Source organism: Lissotriton vulgaris, chromosome 2_2 (genome assembly GCF_964263255.1).
Source record: "Lissotriton vulgaris chromosome 2_2, aLisVul1.2, whole genome shotgun sequence".
Classification (NCBI taxonomy): Eukaryota; Metazoa; Chordata; class Amphibia; order Caudata; family Salamandridae; genus Lissotriton; species Lissotriton vulgaris.
The window spans coordinates 115,390,081-115,407,110 of NC_141688.1; the positions used below are offsets into that span (position 1 = coordinate 115,390,081).

Sequence of the window (17,030 nt, forward strand, 5' to 3'; positions counted from 1 at the left end):
TTGTCATTTCCAGCAACGAGCGGGGTTGACGGCCGTAGAGGAGTTCAAACGCAGAGGCCCCCATACTACTCTGTTTCTGGGCCCTTATTGCGTATAAAGCCAACGGCAGCATTTTGTCCCAGTCAGACCCACTAACTTCCATCATTTTCCGGAGAGTAGATTTAAGGGTACGGTTGTATCGTTCCACCAGTCCGTCCGTCTGAGGATGGTAAACAGAGGTACGGAGCTGGTGGATGTTTAAGGTACCACAAATTTCCTGCATCAGCTTAGAGACGAATGGCGTGCCCTGGTCAGTTAGGATTTCCTTCGGGAACCCCACCCTACTAAACAGTTCAATCATTTTATCCCCCACTTGTTTAGAGTTGGCAGCTGACAAGGGAAATGCCTCCGGAAACCTGGTAGCATAGTCGACTACGACCAGAATATGTTGAAACCCCTTTTTAGTTTTGGGTAATGGGCCTATCAGATCCATCCCGACCCTCTCAAAAGGTGTCCCAATAATCGGTAATGGTTGCAAAGGGACGGCAGGGGGCCTTACCATATTCATTCGTTGACAAATGTCACACTTACGGCAATAGGATTCAGTATCTCTATAGATCCCAGGCCAAAAAAACTGTCTGAGTACATTTTGGGTCGTCTTCTCAGCACCAGTGTGTCCGGCGACCAGGTGGCTATGAGCAAAAAAAAGAACCTGCTCCCTGAATGACACCGGTACAAGAAGCTGAGCCGGGTCCCCCTCTTTCCCAATTCTGTACAGCAGGTCACCCTGTATGACAAAGCGGGGAAAATTTTTAGAGCCTATGTCGGTCTGATGTGCCTGTTCCCATGCATTCATCAGAGTTGGATCACTTATTTGAGCAAACTTAAAGCTTTTGTCTAAAACCCACGGATCATGAGGGAGTATAGTATGTACGGGTTCACCGCGTATCCCAGTGGACCCGAAGGCTCCTGCCCCCCTATCCGTGTCTTCCAGGCTGTTTACTTCGGACAATGTGGTAGATGCTATGCTTTCGCAAATTAGTTGCGCCACCCGGTCACCTTTATTGACTTTGAAGTTCTCATTTCCAAAATTAAAGAGGAGGATATTCACATTACCTCTATAGTCTTCATCTATAACCCCTGCTCCTACGTCAATAAAATATTTGGCGGCTAAACCCGACCTAGGAGCGATTCGGCCGTAGGACCCCGGGGGAACTGCAATCTGTAAGTCTGTTTTAACTAAAGTTTTTTCTTTACTGGGCACTATATAGTCATATGCGCTATATAGATCGTACCCGGCTGCCTTGACCGAACCTTTCGAGGGAGAGTATGCATTTTTAGACATTTTTACAAAGCGTAGGCAGTCAAGGGTGTGTTTTTCTTTTGTTCCTGTATTAGTTTTAAAGGGAAGCCCCGTTGTATCTGCTAGTTTATCTCTAAACATATTTAGGAACGCCGGATTGTCCGTTCCTATTATCAAATCTTCAGGCAGACTTTCCATTACCCCTACTCTAACTTCAGGAGTAGTCCCTAAAGTGGATTTTATAACAATGTTAGCCACTGGATAGGGTTTTATGTCCCCATGGACGCACTTTATGTTCACCACCCCGTTTTGGACGTACTGTTTTGGATGGACGTAAGATGTTTTAATTACAGATTGGCGACACCCTGAATCTAATAGTGCTAACAGAGGGTATCCATTTGCTGTGACACTTACTCTAAATGTTCCGCCCATCTCCGCCGAAAACATGACCGCCTTGGGGAGGTAACCAACCTCCATCGGTTCCTCTTCATTTCTCTTTCTTGGGCACATTCTTGCAATGTGCCCCCATTGTCCACAGTCAAAACATTGTGGGCCAGAAGGGAGGGTGTTTTCCGTTCTCCATGTTCTAGGACGTGTCATTTCTTTTCCTCTTGCAATCGGTTTTTCAGGTCTTATCACAGCTTTTCTCTCCCTATCCGGTTCAAATGGAAAACCTTTCGGTTGAGCCCGTGAAAAAGATGAAGCCATTTCGACCGCTTGAGCAGTAGTTAAATTATGGTGCTGCCTTAGCCATTTTTGTGTGGCATAGGGGAGTGCCTCTAGGAACTGTTCTAAATAAATACGGTCGAGTATTTCCTCCTTGCTACTCGTCGCGGGTGTGAGCCATTTGTCTGCTGCCATTTTAAGCCTCACAAACAAAGTCTTGGGGTTTTCCCCTACTGAACCTCTTTCCCTTCGAAACCTTATCCGATAGGCTTCAGGATCTAGCCCCAGATGGTCGAGAATTATTCTTTTTACCTCATTGTAGGGTGTGTTCCCATTGGGATTGGCCACTTGGTAAGCTGCCTGTGCTTCTCCCCCTAGAAGCGGCGCCAAAAAGAATGGCCATTTTGCTACGGGCCATCCCGAAGCTCTGGCGGCCCTTTCAAAATTTAACAAGAATGAATCCGGAACTTCACCTGAGCGGTATTTCTGCAGGGAAACTGAGGGTGTTCCGTGTGTTATTGTTCTCTCCGTGGCTCCTCCTCTATTACTAGTGTCGACCCAGGCTTGCTCAGGTTTTTCCTCAAACTCTTTTTTTATAGCTTCTCTGTCAGCTTGTGCTGAAGCCAAGTGTTGCTCTAACACCCACTCGATCCGTTCTTGTCCTTTCACCAGTTGCTGCACTACTGTTTCCATCTTCTCTCCGCAGATGGTGCCTATGCCCGCATTCTCCACCACTGTTAGGGCTGCAGGAGGAATAGGCAATACACTGATCCTAGTTTTCAAAGGCTTTATTTCTAAGTACAAAGAGTCCGAACTCTTCTTCTTGGTGGTTGCTTTCCCCCTTTGAGATCGACTTCTGGCTGCCTTTCTGATCCTAGACTCCGCAGCTGAGGCGCGATGGTCCCGGTCGAGTCTCCGTCGCGGGACAGGCTCGTCAACCTCCATCGTGCCGTTGGAATCAATACCCAGGGGGGGGGGGGGAAAGAAAGATAGGAAGTGTCAGCGGACTGTCCCAATGGCTTTTATACCTACATGGAAAAGGGAGTGAGGATAACCCTAACTGTGCACCAGTTCACTGCAAACGCCGTAGTGAGGGGAGGACGGAATCTGTGTTCAGGGAGGGGGCACCAGGACCAATTAGGATGTGACTTAGGGTATGTCGGTACGTGTATTCCTGCCCGTGACCCAGCCCCGTACTTTGTCACGTACCTGGCGTAGCCATACACCTCCCGCGGGTGTATGGCTGGGCGACTCCTAGTAACGGTGGCCTCCTGGCTTCTCTTCCTCACTCGTCCCTCTCGCTCCTCCGGCTCGATTCTCGTCTCGTCCTTCCTCACTCTGCTCCGCTTCGCTGTCTCCTTCAACTCCGCTCCGCGTCTCCGTCTCTTCCTCCTCGGTGAACAAGCACACCCCTGATAGGTTCTGTGCCGTATATGACGTCTCTGTGTCTTGACGCGACTCCGCCCATTGGTAATCCCAGTCTTCGTTAAAGGGCCAGGGTTCCGATTGTGAGTCTGCGTTTGTGCTGGTGTTCTGCAGAGGGTACAATTGGTTAAAGGCAGAGTTTGTCCGTATTGTCCTTTCATGTTGATCACATTCCGCATTACTGGACATCCCCATTTCGTTACAGTCAGTTACTGGATTAAAAACAAACAACTCCACTCACATGAGTTTTCAACCAATCAGCCGAATGGTGAAGATTTCTTGGGTTACAATCCCAGTGGTCAAACAACACGGGGGATAGGGTGCAATGAATGTGCACCAACTGTGAATGAAAATAAGTTTAAGACTGATTTAGTCGGGTGCTGCTTGTAACAGTGACCCACATAGGTGCTGGTCGAGCCATGCAATTACTTACATTGGACGAGCTAACTTGAAAGCCACTAAGGGTCTTTTCACATGAAACTTTGTTCCTCAACGGACTTCACAATGTAAGGGGTCGCTGTGAGAGTGAAAAAAGGGGGGACAGGTTGCAAAATGGCTACATGAAATTACCGGATTAATCAAAGGACATTCTTAACCACGGACATACCTCAAACATGAGAATTAATCTGGGAGCCGATCTTCCTTAACTTTGATATCGGTCTATCTACGAGTCACATCAGAATACAGCGTGGGCGGCATTGGTCTGCCGTTCCGTCAGTCTCCGTGAAGTTGAAACCTTACGGGGAAAATCAGAAGGCTTACACCTCAGATACCCGAACAGTATCTGTCTCAGAGTTTGACATAAAGAAAGGGTCATTCTACAGGGAACTTACAGGTCTCTCAGAAGGGCTGCTACCATCAAATGGGCTTCACTGCGGAGTCCGCATAGTTGCTTCGCGGAGTTAAGGCGGGAACCGTGGTTGACAGTTTCCGTGGGGATTAAATCCTACGGAGTGAAGAAAACCATTGGATGTCAATACTTGGGATTACTCACGTCGTGGTGTGACAGAGTGTGAATCGCTCGGTGAAGGAGAGGCGCATAATACTTACAGGCACTGCAAGATGCCGCTGCAATCAATGCTTGTCCGGGGCAACTCCGCAAGACAGCTATGCGGAGTTGGGGGCGGAGTCCGCATTTGACTGACTTGCAGGAAATGGAAGAGTTACTTAATGAATCACGGTCTCGAGAGGGTGCAGTTATTTTAGAAAACATGATATGCCTCAAAATAAATAAATCATACCTCCACTAGGTTATGGTACCGACTAACACATAGTATTATTTAGAAATAAAATATAAGAGCTCGTGCACTTCTCTAACATGAGAGTGTAGACGAGGAACATCAGACATAGTATAGCAATAACATGATATCAACTCAAGCACTTCTCCAACATGAGAGTGTAGATGAGTCTATTCGAACGCATTAAATGTTATACAGTTCAATGTCTGACCTATGGTTGGATGCGGTCACCTAGTCTGTATCTACAACACTCAAATGTTCAACCAAGCGCTGCCAACTGTGCCAGACTGCTATCCTGTTCATTGAGACCATTTTATATTGAATCTAAAAGGGACATCCATTTTGATTCTCGTGTGTTAAGAGCTATCTGCAGGTTACCTCCTCTTTTCCCCAAAGATACTTTCTCAACGACCAGCCATCTCGCCCACGCTGTATTCTGATGTGACTCGTAGATAGACCGATATCAAAGTTAAGGAAGATCAGGCAGCTTTTATTTGTTTGTTTTTTTGTTTTGTGGTTGTGACCTGCAAGTTCCACTGTGTATGTCACGTTTTGTTTTCTGATTGAAGACATTGAATGATGTGCGAGTAGTTGAATGATGTCAATGAAGACTTGATAAAAGTTGAAATAGAGTGTCAGCGGTCATCTTCCATACAAGAATTATTGACAATCAAGAGCTGCTGTGTGAAATGACGTTTCACGTGACTGAAAATAGAAATCCTATGGTCCCCCTTGAGATACTTTTTTGTGCGTTTGTAAACATGTAGTAACATCTATGAATTGGGAAGTGCATATATCAGGTCAAATGCTATCTGGAACCATCATTTAATAAATGAACAGGAAAAATCCTAAATTACAGCTGGATAGAAATAAGTATGAACCCTGGTGCTGTACTAGCCAGCAAGTGTCTCCATAAACAATACACAAGAAGCTTCCAATAAACCTGGACAATTACAACCGATCTCCTGAGGGAGCATGTCAGCTTTTCTCTTGGAGCCAGTTAACCCTTAGTTGTTGGTGCCTGCAAGACACCGCCACTTTATTGGGTACTCTACAGTACAGTGCAAACAAAGGGAGTGTTGGTGAGAAGCAGCACCTTTGTGATAAAGAGCATTGTTCACTTGTTGTGCATGGTTTCACTGCATCCTGTGCACGCCTGGGTATACGTGCAGTGTGGCTATTTAAGTGGGTGCATGCACTGCACGAACTGTCAGTGGGGAGTTCAGACAGCAGTTACTGAGCCGACTGGCAGGACATAACGCTTCGTGGGCGTTCCTCTTGTGGAATAAAGTCCTCTTTCAAACATACTGCGCTTTGTGGGTCGCCTTTATATTACCTTACATTCCTATAATGTTTCCAGATGGGTGGCATCGAAGGTTTTGTGCATTTTCAGCAAAAAACGTTCAGTTTCAATGCTTCACTATTAGCCGTGCATATTTGAAAAAAGAATGCTATGCTGACAACGTTTTAATAATAAGCAGTTTTGAGTTATTGCACCTGTCATTATGACATGTCCAGTTCACATGACACCTCTCGCCTTACACCTCAGATTCGCTAGTGGTGTTTAAAAAAACCATGTATCAATCTAATTGTACTGTCCGTAGCACTAATATTTCACGTTCTAAGAGCCACTGCTCCGTCTTATTTCCTACCAATATTCCTTCCCTCTCCCTCGTGTTGCTGGTTACAGCTGGCGCAGTAGTAATCAAGGTAACAACACCAAAAGTAGAAAATGCATTTTTAGCCAGTCTTTGAATAAAATATGTGCAAACACACCAACCTGTTAATTGTTTCTACCTTTTGATTAAAGCAAATTTTTAACATGAAAGCATCAAGCAGAACATAATACAATGCATCTTTTTGTAAGAAAACGAAGCCAGGTGAATAAAATCTCTCAAAACAAATTTCTTCCTCAAGCACAAGCGACCTAAAGGCATTTCTCCTTGCTATTTCTGCAGAGGGCCTAGGATAATCTGCAGAATGATTAACCACTTACAGTCGCGGCTGGTGACATTTGAAAGTAGTGGGGCGAAAAATTACTGTCATACTAAAATTAAAGAATTGCGGGCACTCAATACCTGACAAAATGTCTAGTGGTACTGGGCTCAGCACGCAGCTATGCCAGTGAACACCAACGCTACCCTGTAACGTCCCCTCTTTCCCGCATGCTGCAAGCCATCTACAGGTTCCCCATTCACCTCAGGTCTGTTGCGCAGCAGCTGTGGCGGAAGTCTGAGCCCCTCCTCACAATGCCGAACCCTGTTCAACCAGGCATCCGTAGAGGTTGAGTGCCCTCCCCTTTCCGTATGGATCACAGAAACTTTTCCCCCCTCATCCACATTATCTCCCGCCCAGACTCCCCCTCCTGCCACCCTCAAGGAAAACCAACCAAAGCGTTTTCAGTCTTGTGGCTCTTCTTGATAGAAGATGAAAATAATCGTCAATAAATCTGCCAGAGGCAAAATTCTGTTACAAATATCAAGTGGGCAAAGAATTGACAAAAAATAAGGCAAATAGGCAATACATGCAGTCGCGGCCGGCATTACGGGCGGGGGTGGGGGGTTGGAAACAGGGTCGCACTTGAGGGGATGAGGGGGGAGGCGGGAGGGGTTTGGAAACAACAACATAATACAACAACAACAAATATATTTAAAATAAAATAAAAATAGTAAACTTACCGTCCGTAGAGACTCCGTCCCGACTCCTGCCGTCCTGGTTCAAGTCCTGCAGGCAGCACGTCATCAGGAAGGCGGCGCGGCAGGCAGCCTCCCTCTCCACCGCTGCAGGTTGATTGGTGCGGCCGGCTGCCCCAGGCTACGTCATTTTCTCTCTGTATGCTGCTGCTGCAGCATACAGAGAGTCAGGGACTTGGTGCGTTACTCGAGGGCAGGGGGGAGTGGCTTGGGGGAGTGGCTTTCCCACTGTTGTTAATACTGTCTGTTTGGGCGGCCTCAGGCTGCCCAAACAGTCAGTATTAACAACAGTGGGCAAGCCACTCCCCCAAGCCACTCCCCCCTGCCATCGAGTAAAACTCTAAACCAGGAAGTTCTGCTTTCTCGCTGTGTGAGAAGGCAGAAACAATGGTAGTTATATTAACCGCAATAACTACACTACCATTTGTTTCTGCCTTCTCGCACGGCGAGAAAGCAGGGGGGGGGCGGCGCCCAAACGCCCCCATGGAAGAACCGCCACTGACCACTTATACGGTCCCAAAGTCGAGACCTATTGGCTATGCCAGTCCTTGTTTAATATGGTTGTTTAGTTGTACATAATGCTTTTTTGGTCATATCTACGGTAACAAAAATTCTCCTGACACTTCTTTATTATAACTTTTCAGCATGCTGCAAACTTCGGGACAGCACAGCCTAAAGACATAGGTAACGTCAATATCTCTGGCTAAACACTTATAAGTTCCCAAAGGTGAGACCTATTGGCTATGCCAATGCTTGTTTTTCTGTGTGACTGCAATCTGATTTTTATTTGACTTAGTCTTCTTTCTAGTTTGTATCTGTGACGTATAAATATGTAAAATTCTCCTCATGTAACGTACTTGGTTCTATTGTGAAGGGCTCTGACACCTTTGGGTAAAGTCTGCGCTATATAAAATTGCATTAAATAAAATAAATAAATAAAAATTAAAGGCCATTTCATGATCAGATAGATGCCATGGTGTTCAAGGAGATTAATGTTGTGCACTCTATTAGATCACACACGAGTTGTAGAACTTCTTATGCTTTTATTATCCATTAACTTAAGTCTTCAAGTTTCAAGGTCTCGAATCGGCCTCTGATGACCCTGCCAAAGGAATTTACAATTGGTCCCTAAAATTACATGACAAAAATCTCATAAAATAGGCAGCCACTTAAAAAAAGCGATACAGCGTTCTTTGCAATAACAGCTGTTACTATCCATTAGTTCTTATGATGTTTCTGAGAGCATAATAACGATTGTTATTAACATTTTTAGATACAGTGGAAAATGCAGCGCGCTGTGTGACAGTTTGTTGAAAAGATCCGACCCCTATCATAGTGTTCAGATATAACTTGCAATAATGCCAGGAGTGCACTTCGCTGAAAAATAACATTTAACAAAAAAAACCTTGGCAGTGCGTTGGATGCCTAACATTCCAAGATGGCTGCTCTGTATGTGCCTACATAACCTTGGCAGTTTAAGGCATCAACGTTTGCAGATATATTAATCTAATATATTTTTTAAGACTGAAAAAAAATTGTGGTGTAGAATCACAAAACAAAATTACGTTTTTAATTATAAGCTAATCATATTTTAAAAAAAATAAGTTCTCTGTAAAAATTCCAGCCTTTTCATAAACTATAAAAATAAAAAATATACATTCTTAGCAACAACACTGTCAAATTGATCTGCGATAGCTCAAGTCAATCTAAAATAATCACAGCGACTTTTTTCTCTGCTAAAGCTTGGAAATCCTAGTCTCTCTAAGATGGCGACGACGTTGATGGGACAGTAAAACAGGCCGGGCGCACGCGCTCACTGCAGATTCAGCTCGCTTCCTCGCCCCTTGCGGACATCGCAAGTCAGTGGTTGTACGCAGGAGGCTAGAGCCTGAGGACGCTTCGTTACCAACAGCAGCGCCGAGCATGGCCGGGAACGCGTGGAGGTCACTGGTGAGACAGTTGATTGTGGGGCTCCAATAACAGGCGTGGTGGGATCTCTGTGGCCTTCACGGTGTTTTGTATGGGTTGTGAAATTACACTGGCCATCAGGTTTCGAGCAGTGCCCTCTGCTCTAGGACAGATGATGCTCAATCGTAATCCGACAGCTCAGAAGAAACAGCCAGATGTTCCACAGCAACGGGAACCGATCTGGTCACAAGGATATCCCCACTTATCATATTACTAAAAGTGTGCCAGGAAATGAGAACTCCATTAATAGTGACTTATAGAGTTAGAGACTGGGCTTCTGAGACCGCCAGTTGGGAGATACATTTGTGATGAAGGGACTGTAGAGACTGGTCTGTAACAGAAATTAGCGACCTGTAGTGTTTTGACTAAAACAGATTCTGGTGATCTGTAAACAGTACATAATGTAACAGAAAGCCTTGGCCTGTAGAATCTACTATCTGAGCTGATCTGATCTGATCGCGGTCCCACTTACATTGACTGATCCGAAACGGAGCCTATAGTGAGCTAGAAATACAAAACTGAAGGAGGGAGTGATGCACTGTAGACACTGGTCTGCAAAAGGCAATGCATCAATTTTAAAAATGGACTGATATTCAGACTGGTGATTTGTAAATCTGTCCCGTAACCAATGTAAAGTGATCTGCAGAGCCTGGCGTATAATACAATGAATGAATGAATGATGTTTGTATTTCATAGGAGATGGACACTGATATCAGTAAAGTTTTGCATTGAAGTGAGTCTTTTGACAGCAAAGTGCTTTGCTTGTTCAAATAAGGCGTCTTCCCTCCTATGTGTGCAACACAATCAGGGGTACAACTTGACCCGAACTTGGTGGGGGGGCTAACAGGGGTGGCCGTCATGTCTCGCAGGTGGGGGTTGCGGGCGGTCGTGCGGATGTCACGCGGGGAGGGGGGATGTTACGCGGAGGCCAAAATAAAAAAAAGTTCCTTTCTGCGGGTTGGGTCCCCCGTCTCTGTTCCTGCTCTCCTGCTTCCGATTTCAGGAACTGGAAGCAGGCAGCCAGGCTCCCTCTAAGCCAATCACAATGCTGCCATGCAGAGTTGTGATTAGTCTGATTGCCGTGACATGGCGCTCAGCCAGGGGCTGTAGGTGTGGGCATGTTCTCCATGCAGGCTGTAATGCAGCCTGTATGGAGAAGGGGAGAGTGAGTACGACTGTTTGGGCGACCCAAGAGGGTCGACCAAAAAGACATGGTAGTGGGCATACCACTCCTCTCCGCCCACCCACAAAGGAAACATAAAATTATAATAACGTTTATCAGTTTATATTTCCTTTCTACTGCTCGAAAGCAGTGGTGCAACGCTATTCCGCCATAGTGGAGTAGCTGCCACTGGGGGCTAACACTCCCATCCAGTGCTGGCCCTAGCACTGGTCTCACATGGTACAACAGTCTTTTTTGGCGCCCCTCCCCATTCCCTCCTTCTCCCCAAATTCCCTCACTACCACTCACCAACAATGCACCTCATCTCTCTATAGCACCTTTTTGATAAACATTTCGTTTTTTATTGTGCTACTCATAGTTTGCTCATACTCAGTTCTGTCATCTGCATGGTACACATTCTTTGTAGCAGGCACATTAACCCTCTGCACTGTGTGGGTGGAAGGGGCATCCATGTGGGTGCACGGTGTGTGATGTGACATTGTGAGAGTAGAGTAAGAGGAGTGACTGCAAGGTGAGTGAGGTGACCATATGAATTTGGGTGGTTAAACTATTGCTATTATGGCATTCTTCGGGGATCGAGGGTGGAGGAAATAAATAATGTGCTGATCCTTCAACCAATTTCCAGTCTTGTGATTAGGGTTGCCAGCTCATTATTTTGATGTCCCAGACTGTACAAAAATTAACAGCCACCTATAGCTGTCTTTTCAGTACTTATCTGTGCATACTTTGAACAGCAAATATATATATAAAAAGCACTTTGAATTGTGTTTTAGGGCCGCCTGAATGATCCATGACTGATAATTAAAGGCAACAAAGACAGAAAAGTCACATTACAAATTAATACATACTTTATTTTAAAATCCGATTTAGTCAAGCCTTGACCTTTTTCAGGCTCTTTAAACAACACATGGCTGGCATTTTTCTATTGGCAACCCTACTTTATATTCCTTTTCATGAAATGCATTCTCACACTACTGCAAAGGAATAGGCAGAGTGGAGGCCCAGGGGGTACTGGAACTAGAAAAAAACTAAGCCTCTATAACCAGTTTACAAAGGTATGTAAATATGCAAATGGTCTTTAAAGACCTGTGAAAAACTCTGGCGTGCCAGAGATAAGACTCCAGACACTGCCCAGCTGAACCCCCAGCAGCCTGGGCTGAGACACACGGCGGGTGGGGGGGGGCATGGGGTAGGCTGAAGCCCTTTCAGCCTAATGGATGTTGAGCACCAGAACACAATACACAACATAATTTTCATTAACTGTTTGTCCCTTTCCTCGTTTTCATCATTACATGTGAGGTGTGTCTGCCTTCTTCAGACATGTTTATGTCTACACGGAACACTATGCACAAGCTAACCTTGTCATCTGTAGTTGCATAGGCTATATAATGAACGGCCTACCACTAGCCTACCATTCTTCTTCTGTATTTCAGGCAGTATTCCTAAAATATGTATAGTAGAGAGCAGGGCGCCAGCTGCAACCTGTATCTGTTTTTTGTTTTCAAATCAAATCAAGTACTTGTAAAGCGCACTACATACCCGTGAGGGTCTCATGGCGCTGAGGGGAGAGAGGAGCTGCTACTGCTCGAAGAGCCAGGTCTTGAGGAGCCTTCTGAAGGTGAGTAGGTCTTGGGTCTGCCGTAGGTGGGTCGGGAGGGTGTTCCAGGTCTCGGCGGCGAGGTAGGAGAAAGGTCTGCCGCCGAAGGTCTTTCGTTGGATGCGGGGGACAGCGGCGGTGGCAAGGCTGGCGGTGCTGAGCTGGCGGGTGGGGGTGAAGAAGCGGACTCTGCTGTTCAGGTAGGCTGGTCTGGTGTTGTGGAGTGCTTTGTGTGCGTGGGTGAGGAGCTTGAAGGTGATCCTCTTGTGGACGGGAGCCAGTATAGGTCTCTTAGGTGGGGGGTGATGTGGCTGCGGCGGGGCACGTTGAGGATCAGTCAGGCAGTTTTCTCTCTTCCTATGCTGCAGAGCTGTGTTGGAGGTGTAGAATAATTGGCAAGTCGTTTTTTGGGGAAGTTTTTTGAGAGAGTGACTGGGAATGGTGGCACTGCCTGGCCCCCTCTTGAAGCATTGTGGGGTTCAACATTAGGAAGGAATCAATGCTGCTTGAGTGCCGTTGTCCTCCTGGTCTCCAAGGGAGCTGCACGATGGTTGGAGCAAAATGCTGGGGTGTCTCCACTGCCTTACAGAGTGAAGAACTTAAGACTGAGTCTTTCAGCAGATATGAACTTACTATGGGGGATAAAGACCTGCGTGTGCATTCACATTTAAGGGTACGCAGCAAGCAAAGGAAAGGAAAAATGCCCACTGCTTTTGGGGACTGTGTGTGTTCATCTTTTTTATATTCTTTTATGTTGAGTGGTCACAAGTAAAAGTAGTTGTGATTTCAGAGGTTAATTGTCACGCTGTGCTTATTTATGGTTACTGCATTAGTAGCCTGGTTGGGTCTATATTTTCTCTAGCACATGGCTATGAGATTTACTCTAGTTTCATCAGGGAAGGAGGAGTGTTTACATGCATACATTTCCTGCTCTAACTTCTGTTAGGGCTTAGATTATGTCCGCTGGTGAAATAAACAAGCATTTGCAATGCAATAGGTCTCGCCTTAGGAAAGTTGGAGCTATTGGTATGGTAAATGACAAATTTTTTATTTATGTTTTTTTTTTTAAATAACGCAATTAATAGCTTTGTCATTTACAATGCCAATAGTTATAACTTTCACAAATGTGACACCTATAGCATTGGTAATGCAACATGTTTTGTATTTACGTGACTTACATGTGTTGATATTACAAAAAAAAATGGCTTTTATTTCTTTTGAATAATTAATACTTAAAAGTGATTCTAATTTATAATGGCAATAGCTTAAACTTTTGTAAATAACTTTTGTGAACATTATGTTTAGTGTATTTTATTGTGACGAAAATCCAAGAACAGAAGTGAAATATTAACATCTTTTTGTGACATTTGTAATAAAGCTTGAAACATTGAGAGAACATATTTGAACCAGTGATGCTGTGGTGGTGCTGAGTGATGCAGTGGTTGCGCTGAGTGATGCAGTGGTTGCGAGTGCACTGACAGCTGGTGGTATGTGCCTGGCTAATGATGTGGTGGTGTCCCCGAGTGCTGTGGTGGTGTCCCCGAGTGCAGTGGTGGTGTCCCCGAGTGCAGTGGTGGTGTCCCCGAGTGCAGTGGTGGTGCCCCCAAGTGAAGTGGTGGTGCACCTGAGTGGTGTCCCAGAGTGATGTGGTGGTGTCCCAGAGTGATGTGGTGGTGTCCCAGAGTGATGTGTTGGTGGTGTCCCAGAGTGATGTGTTGGTGGTGTCCCAGAGTGATGTGTTGGTGGTGTCCCAGAGTGATGTGTTGGAGGTGTCCCAGAGTGATGTGTTGGTGGTGTCCCAGAGTGATGTGTTGGTGGTGTCCCAGAGTGATGTGTTGGAGGTGTCCCAGAGTGATGTGTTGGAGGTGTCCCAGAGTGATGTGTTGGAGGTGTCCCAGAGTGATGTGTTGGAGGTGTCCCAGAGTGTTGTGTTGGAGGTGTCCCAGAGTGTTGTGTTGGAGGTGTCCCAGAGTGTTGTGTTGGAGGTGTCCCAGAGTGATGTGTTGGAGGTGTCCCAGAGTGATGTGTTGGAGGTGTCCCAGAGTGATGTGTTGGAGGTGTCCCAGAGTGATGTGTTGGAGGTGTCCCAGAGTGATGTGTTGGAGGTGTCCCAGAGTGATGTGTTGGTGGTGCCCCAGAGTGATGTGTTGGTGGTGCCCCTGAGTGATGTGGTAGTGTCCCTGAGTTATGTGGTAATGTCCCTGAGTTATGTGGTAATGTCCCTGAGTGATGTGGTAGTGTCCCTGAGTGATGTGGTGGTGTCCCTGAGTGATGTGGTGGTGTCCCTGAGTGATGTGGTGGTGTGGCCGAGTGATGTGGTGGTGTCCCAGAGTGATGTGGTGGTGTCCCAGAGTGATGTAGTGGTGTCCCAGAGTGATGTGGTGGTGTTCCAGAGTGATGTGGTGGTGCCCCAGAGTGATGTGGTGGTGCCCCTGAGTGATGTGGTGGTGCCCCTGAGTGATGTGGTGGTATCCCGGAGTGATGTGGTGGTATCCCGGAGTGATGTGGTGGTATCCCGGAGTGATGTGGTGGTATCCCGGAGTGATGTGGTGGTGTCCCCGAGTGATGTGGCGGTGTCCCCGAGTGATGTGGCGGTGTCCCCGAGTGATGTGGCGGTGTCCCCGAGTGATGTGGTGGTGTCCCCGAGTGATGTGGTGGCGCCCCCGAGTGATGTGGTGGTGCCCCCGAGTGAAGTGAATATATATCAGTGTTTAATAGTCTGTGTATGTGGATATCAATGCATGCCACGGCCTGCTAGTGCGTGTATACCCGCACGTCAGAAGGGGACTATACACGGATGGCTAATTGTACAGCCCTGGGCGTGTGTGGATGGACAATCATCACAGTGAAGATGTTTGTATGCAATCTAGGTGAGTAAGTCACTGCCCCCTTTCCTGGCAGTGCTTCCTGCTGACGGACCACTGGTCCTACTCTCACCTTGCCCGGGCTCCGGCTCGGTGCCACGGTACCGGCCCTTGTACCTGGAGTCCCCCACCTGGAAGCTTTTGGTCCGCAGGTTCTCCAGCATCTCCTCGAAGCTCTTCACCAGCCGACCGTCCAGCGTGGCCTTGAACTGGGCAGGCTCGGGCCTGCTGGCCTCCGCAGTCACAGGGCTGGCCTCCACAGTCACGGGGCGGCCCTCCCGCACCTAGTTCCGGAAGCCGCCGTTGAGCACCGACACCCGAAGGCCCGGAACATCCACCAGGCCCGCGGGGCGTAGAAGGAGCCCAAATGGTCGCCGTCGTAGACCACCACGTGCGTGCTGTTGCCCCCGCCCAGGCTGCCCACGTAGTCGCCGAACAGCTGCTCACCGGGCAGCATCACCTCGTAGATGTATTAAAGGCATGACAAAGTGGTTTGCTGACAGAAGCTGAGTCACTATAGTTGACAAAGGCCAAATTTAGAAACCTGCTCACTACTTTACCAAACTTGGAACACCTATACCAGACATGCCAACCCTCCCGATTCAGGCGTGAGACTACCGATTGAAAGGCTAGTCTCCCGCCTCCCGATTCCTGCAAGCAAAAACCCGATTCCTCGGGGCTTCAGCTGACAGGGCTTGGTATTGTGTAAAGTGCCAATTCTTCCAGCAAAGAGTGGCGATGCAGGGGCTCTCGAAGGGGTGGGAAACCAACAAAGCGTCATTAACGAGGGAATGGTCTTTTAAAGACCTGTGAAGTAGGGGGGGGGCGGCTGTGTGTGTGCACAGAAAGCTGTTTCAGCCCGGGCTGTCACACAGGGGGGTGGGGCGGGGGGGGGGGGGGAGCATGCACTGCCAGAAACCTGCCAGGCCAGTGCACAACACAACACTTTCATCACCCTCTCTCTGCCTAACATTGCGCTCCATGTGCTTCTGAAAGGTAAAAAATAAAACGTGCATTTGTGTTTTAAATGTCCGATCCTGCAGCAGCACACTTCCAAAGCCCATAAATGCCAGTAACTCGATTCAAGGCCCCATTCTCCCGATATTTTTAAAAAAAATCTCCCTCTTTGCTCTTCTGAAATGTTGGCATGTATGCTATACACACTTAATATGCAGCACTCCAGGCTGACCCTCGTGTGCCTTTTTTTTTTTTTTTTGTCTATGAAAATATATTTTAAATCAGAGGTCAAACTGGAGAAAAAAGAGTACATTGTCACACTGTTTTATATTTAAAGTAGAAATGGATTATGCCCGCTTGAGGTATAGAGTATAGTACTGTTTCAAAGAGGTTAAAAAACAGGACAAAAGTTGATTTTCGTGTCTCAGAGAAACAGTTCTAAAAATAAAGTAAGACATTTTGCCCTGCTCCATGCAGTAACTGCATGGGGTTGACCCTTGTGTGCCTTTAATTCACCACCGCAGCCCAGGAGTTTCTTCAAGTTCCCGCCGGGCCGCCGCGCTGCCTGCGACGACCCAGAAGCGGTTGGGCAGCCGGCCAATCGCAGCGCGGCCCCAACCGGAAGTCCCGCCCCCATCGCGGCGCGAGAGAGAAGCCACTGTCCGAGGAGCCCCGAGGGCTCCTGATCGAGTCCCGGTCCCGAGATGGGGGACCGGGTGAAGAGCGGCCGGGCGCATGGGGAAGGCGGGGCTCTCATGTGGTGAGAGAGCCCCGCAAAGCGCAACCGCCGCCCGAGAGGCAGAACCGCCGCCGAGCACCGCCAGAACAGGTGAGTGTGTTGAGGAGGAGGAGGGGTGAGTGGGGGTGGGGTGTGCGCGTGTGTCTGTTGTAGTGTGTCTGTGCCTGCGTGTGTCTGTCTGCGCGTGTGTCTGTTTAAGGGGGGGTGCGTGTGTGTGTGTGTGTGTGTGTGTGTATGCATGCAGTGTGTGTATGTGCGCATGCGTGCGTGAGCCTTTCTTTAAGGGGGGGTGCGTGTGTGTGTGTGTGTATGCAGTGTGTGTATGTGCGCATGCGTGCGGGAGCCTTTCTGTGCATGGGAATATCAGGGACGGCGACGTGCGCGCTCACGAGCTACAATCTCCGGCAGGAGAAGCTCG

At 47.5% G+C, this 17,030-nt stretch overlaps 1 protein-coding gene across 1 annotated transcript in view; it reads left to right on the forward strand.

Annotated features, from left to right (window-relative positions):
- The first annotated feature begins 9,061 nt into the window (after positions 1–9,061).
- IDH3A (isocitrate dehydrogenase (NAD(+)) 3 catalytic subunit alpha) overlaps positions 9,062–17,030 on the forward strand; it is a 142,136-nt gene continuing 134,167 nt past the window's right edge. Inside the window, exon 1 of the mRNA XM_086959410.1 lies at positions 9,062–9,254. Coding sequence (XP_086815536.1) covers positions 9,228–9,254 — 27 coding nt within the window. The 5' untranslated portion in view covers positions 9,062–9,227. The remainder of the gene's footprint in view (positions 9,255–17,030) is intronic.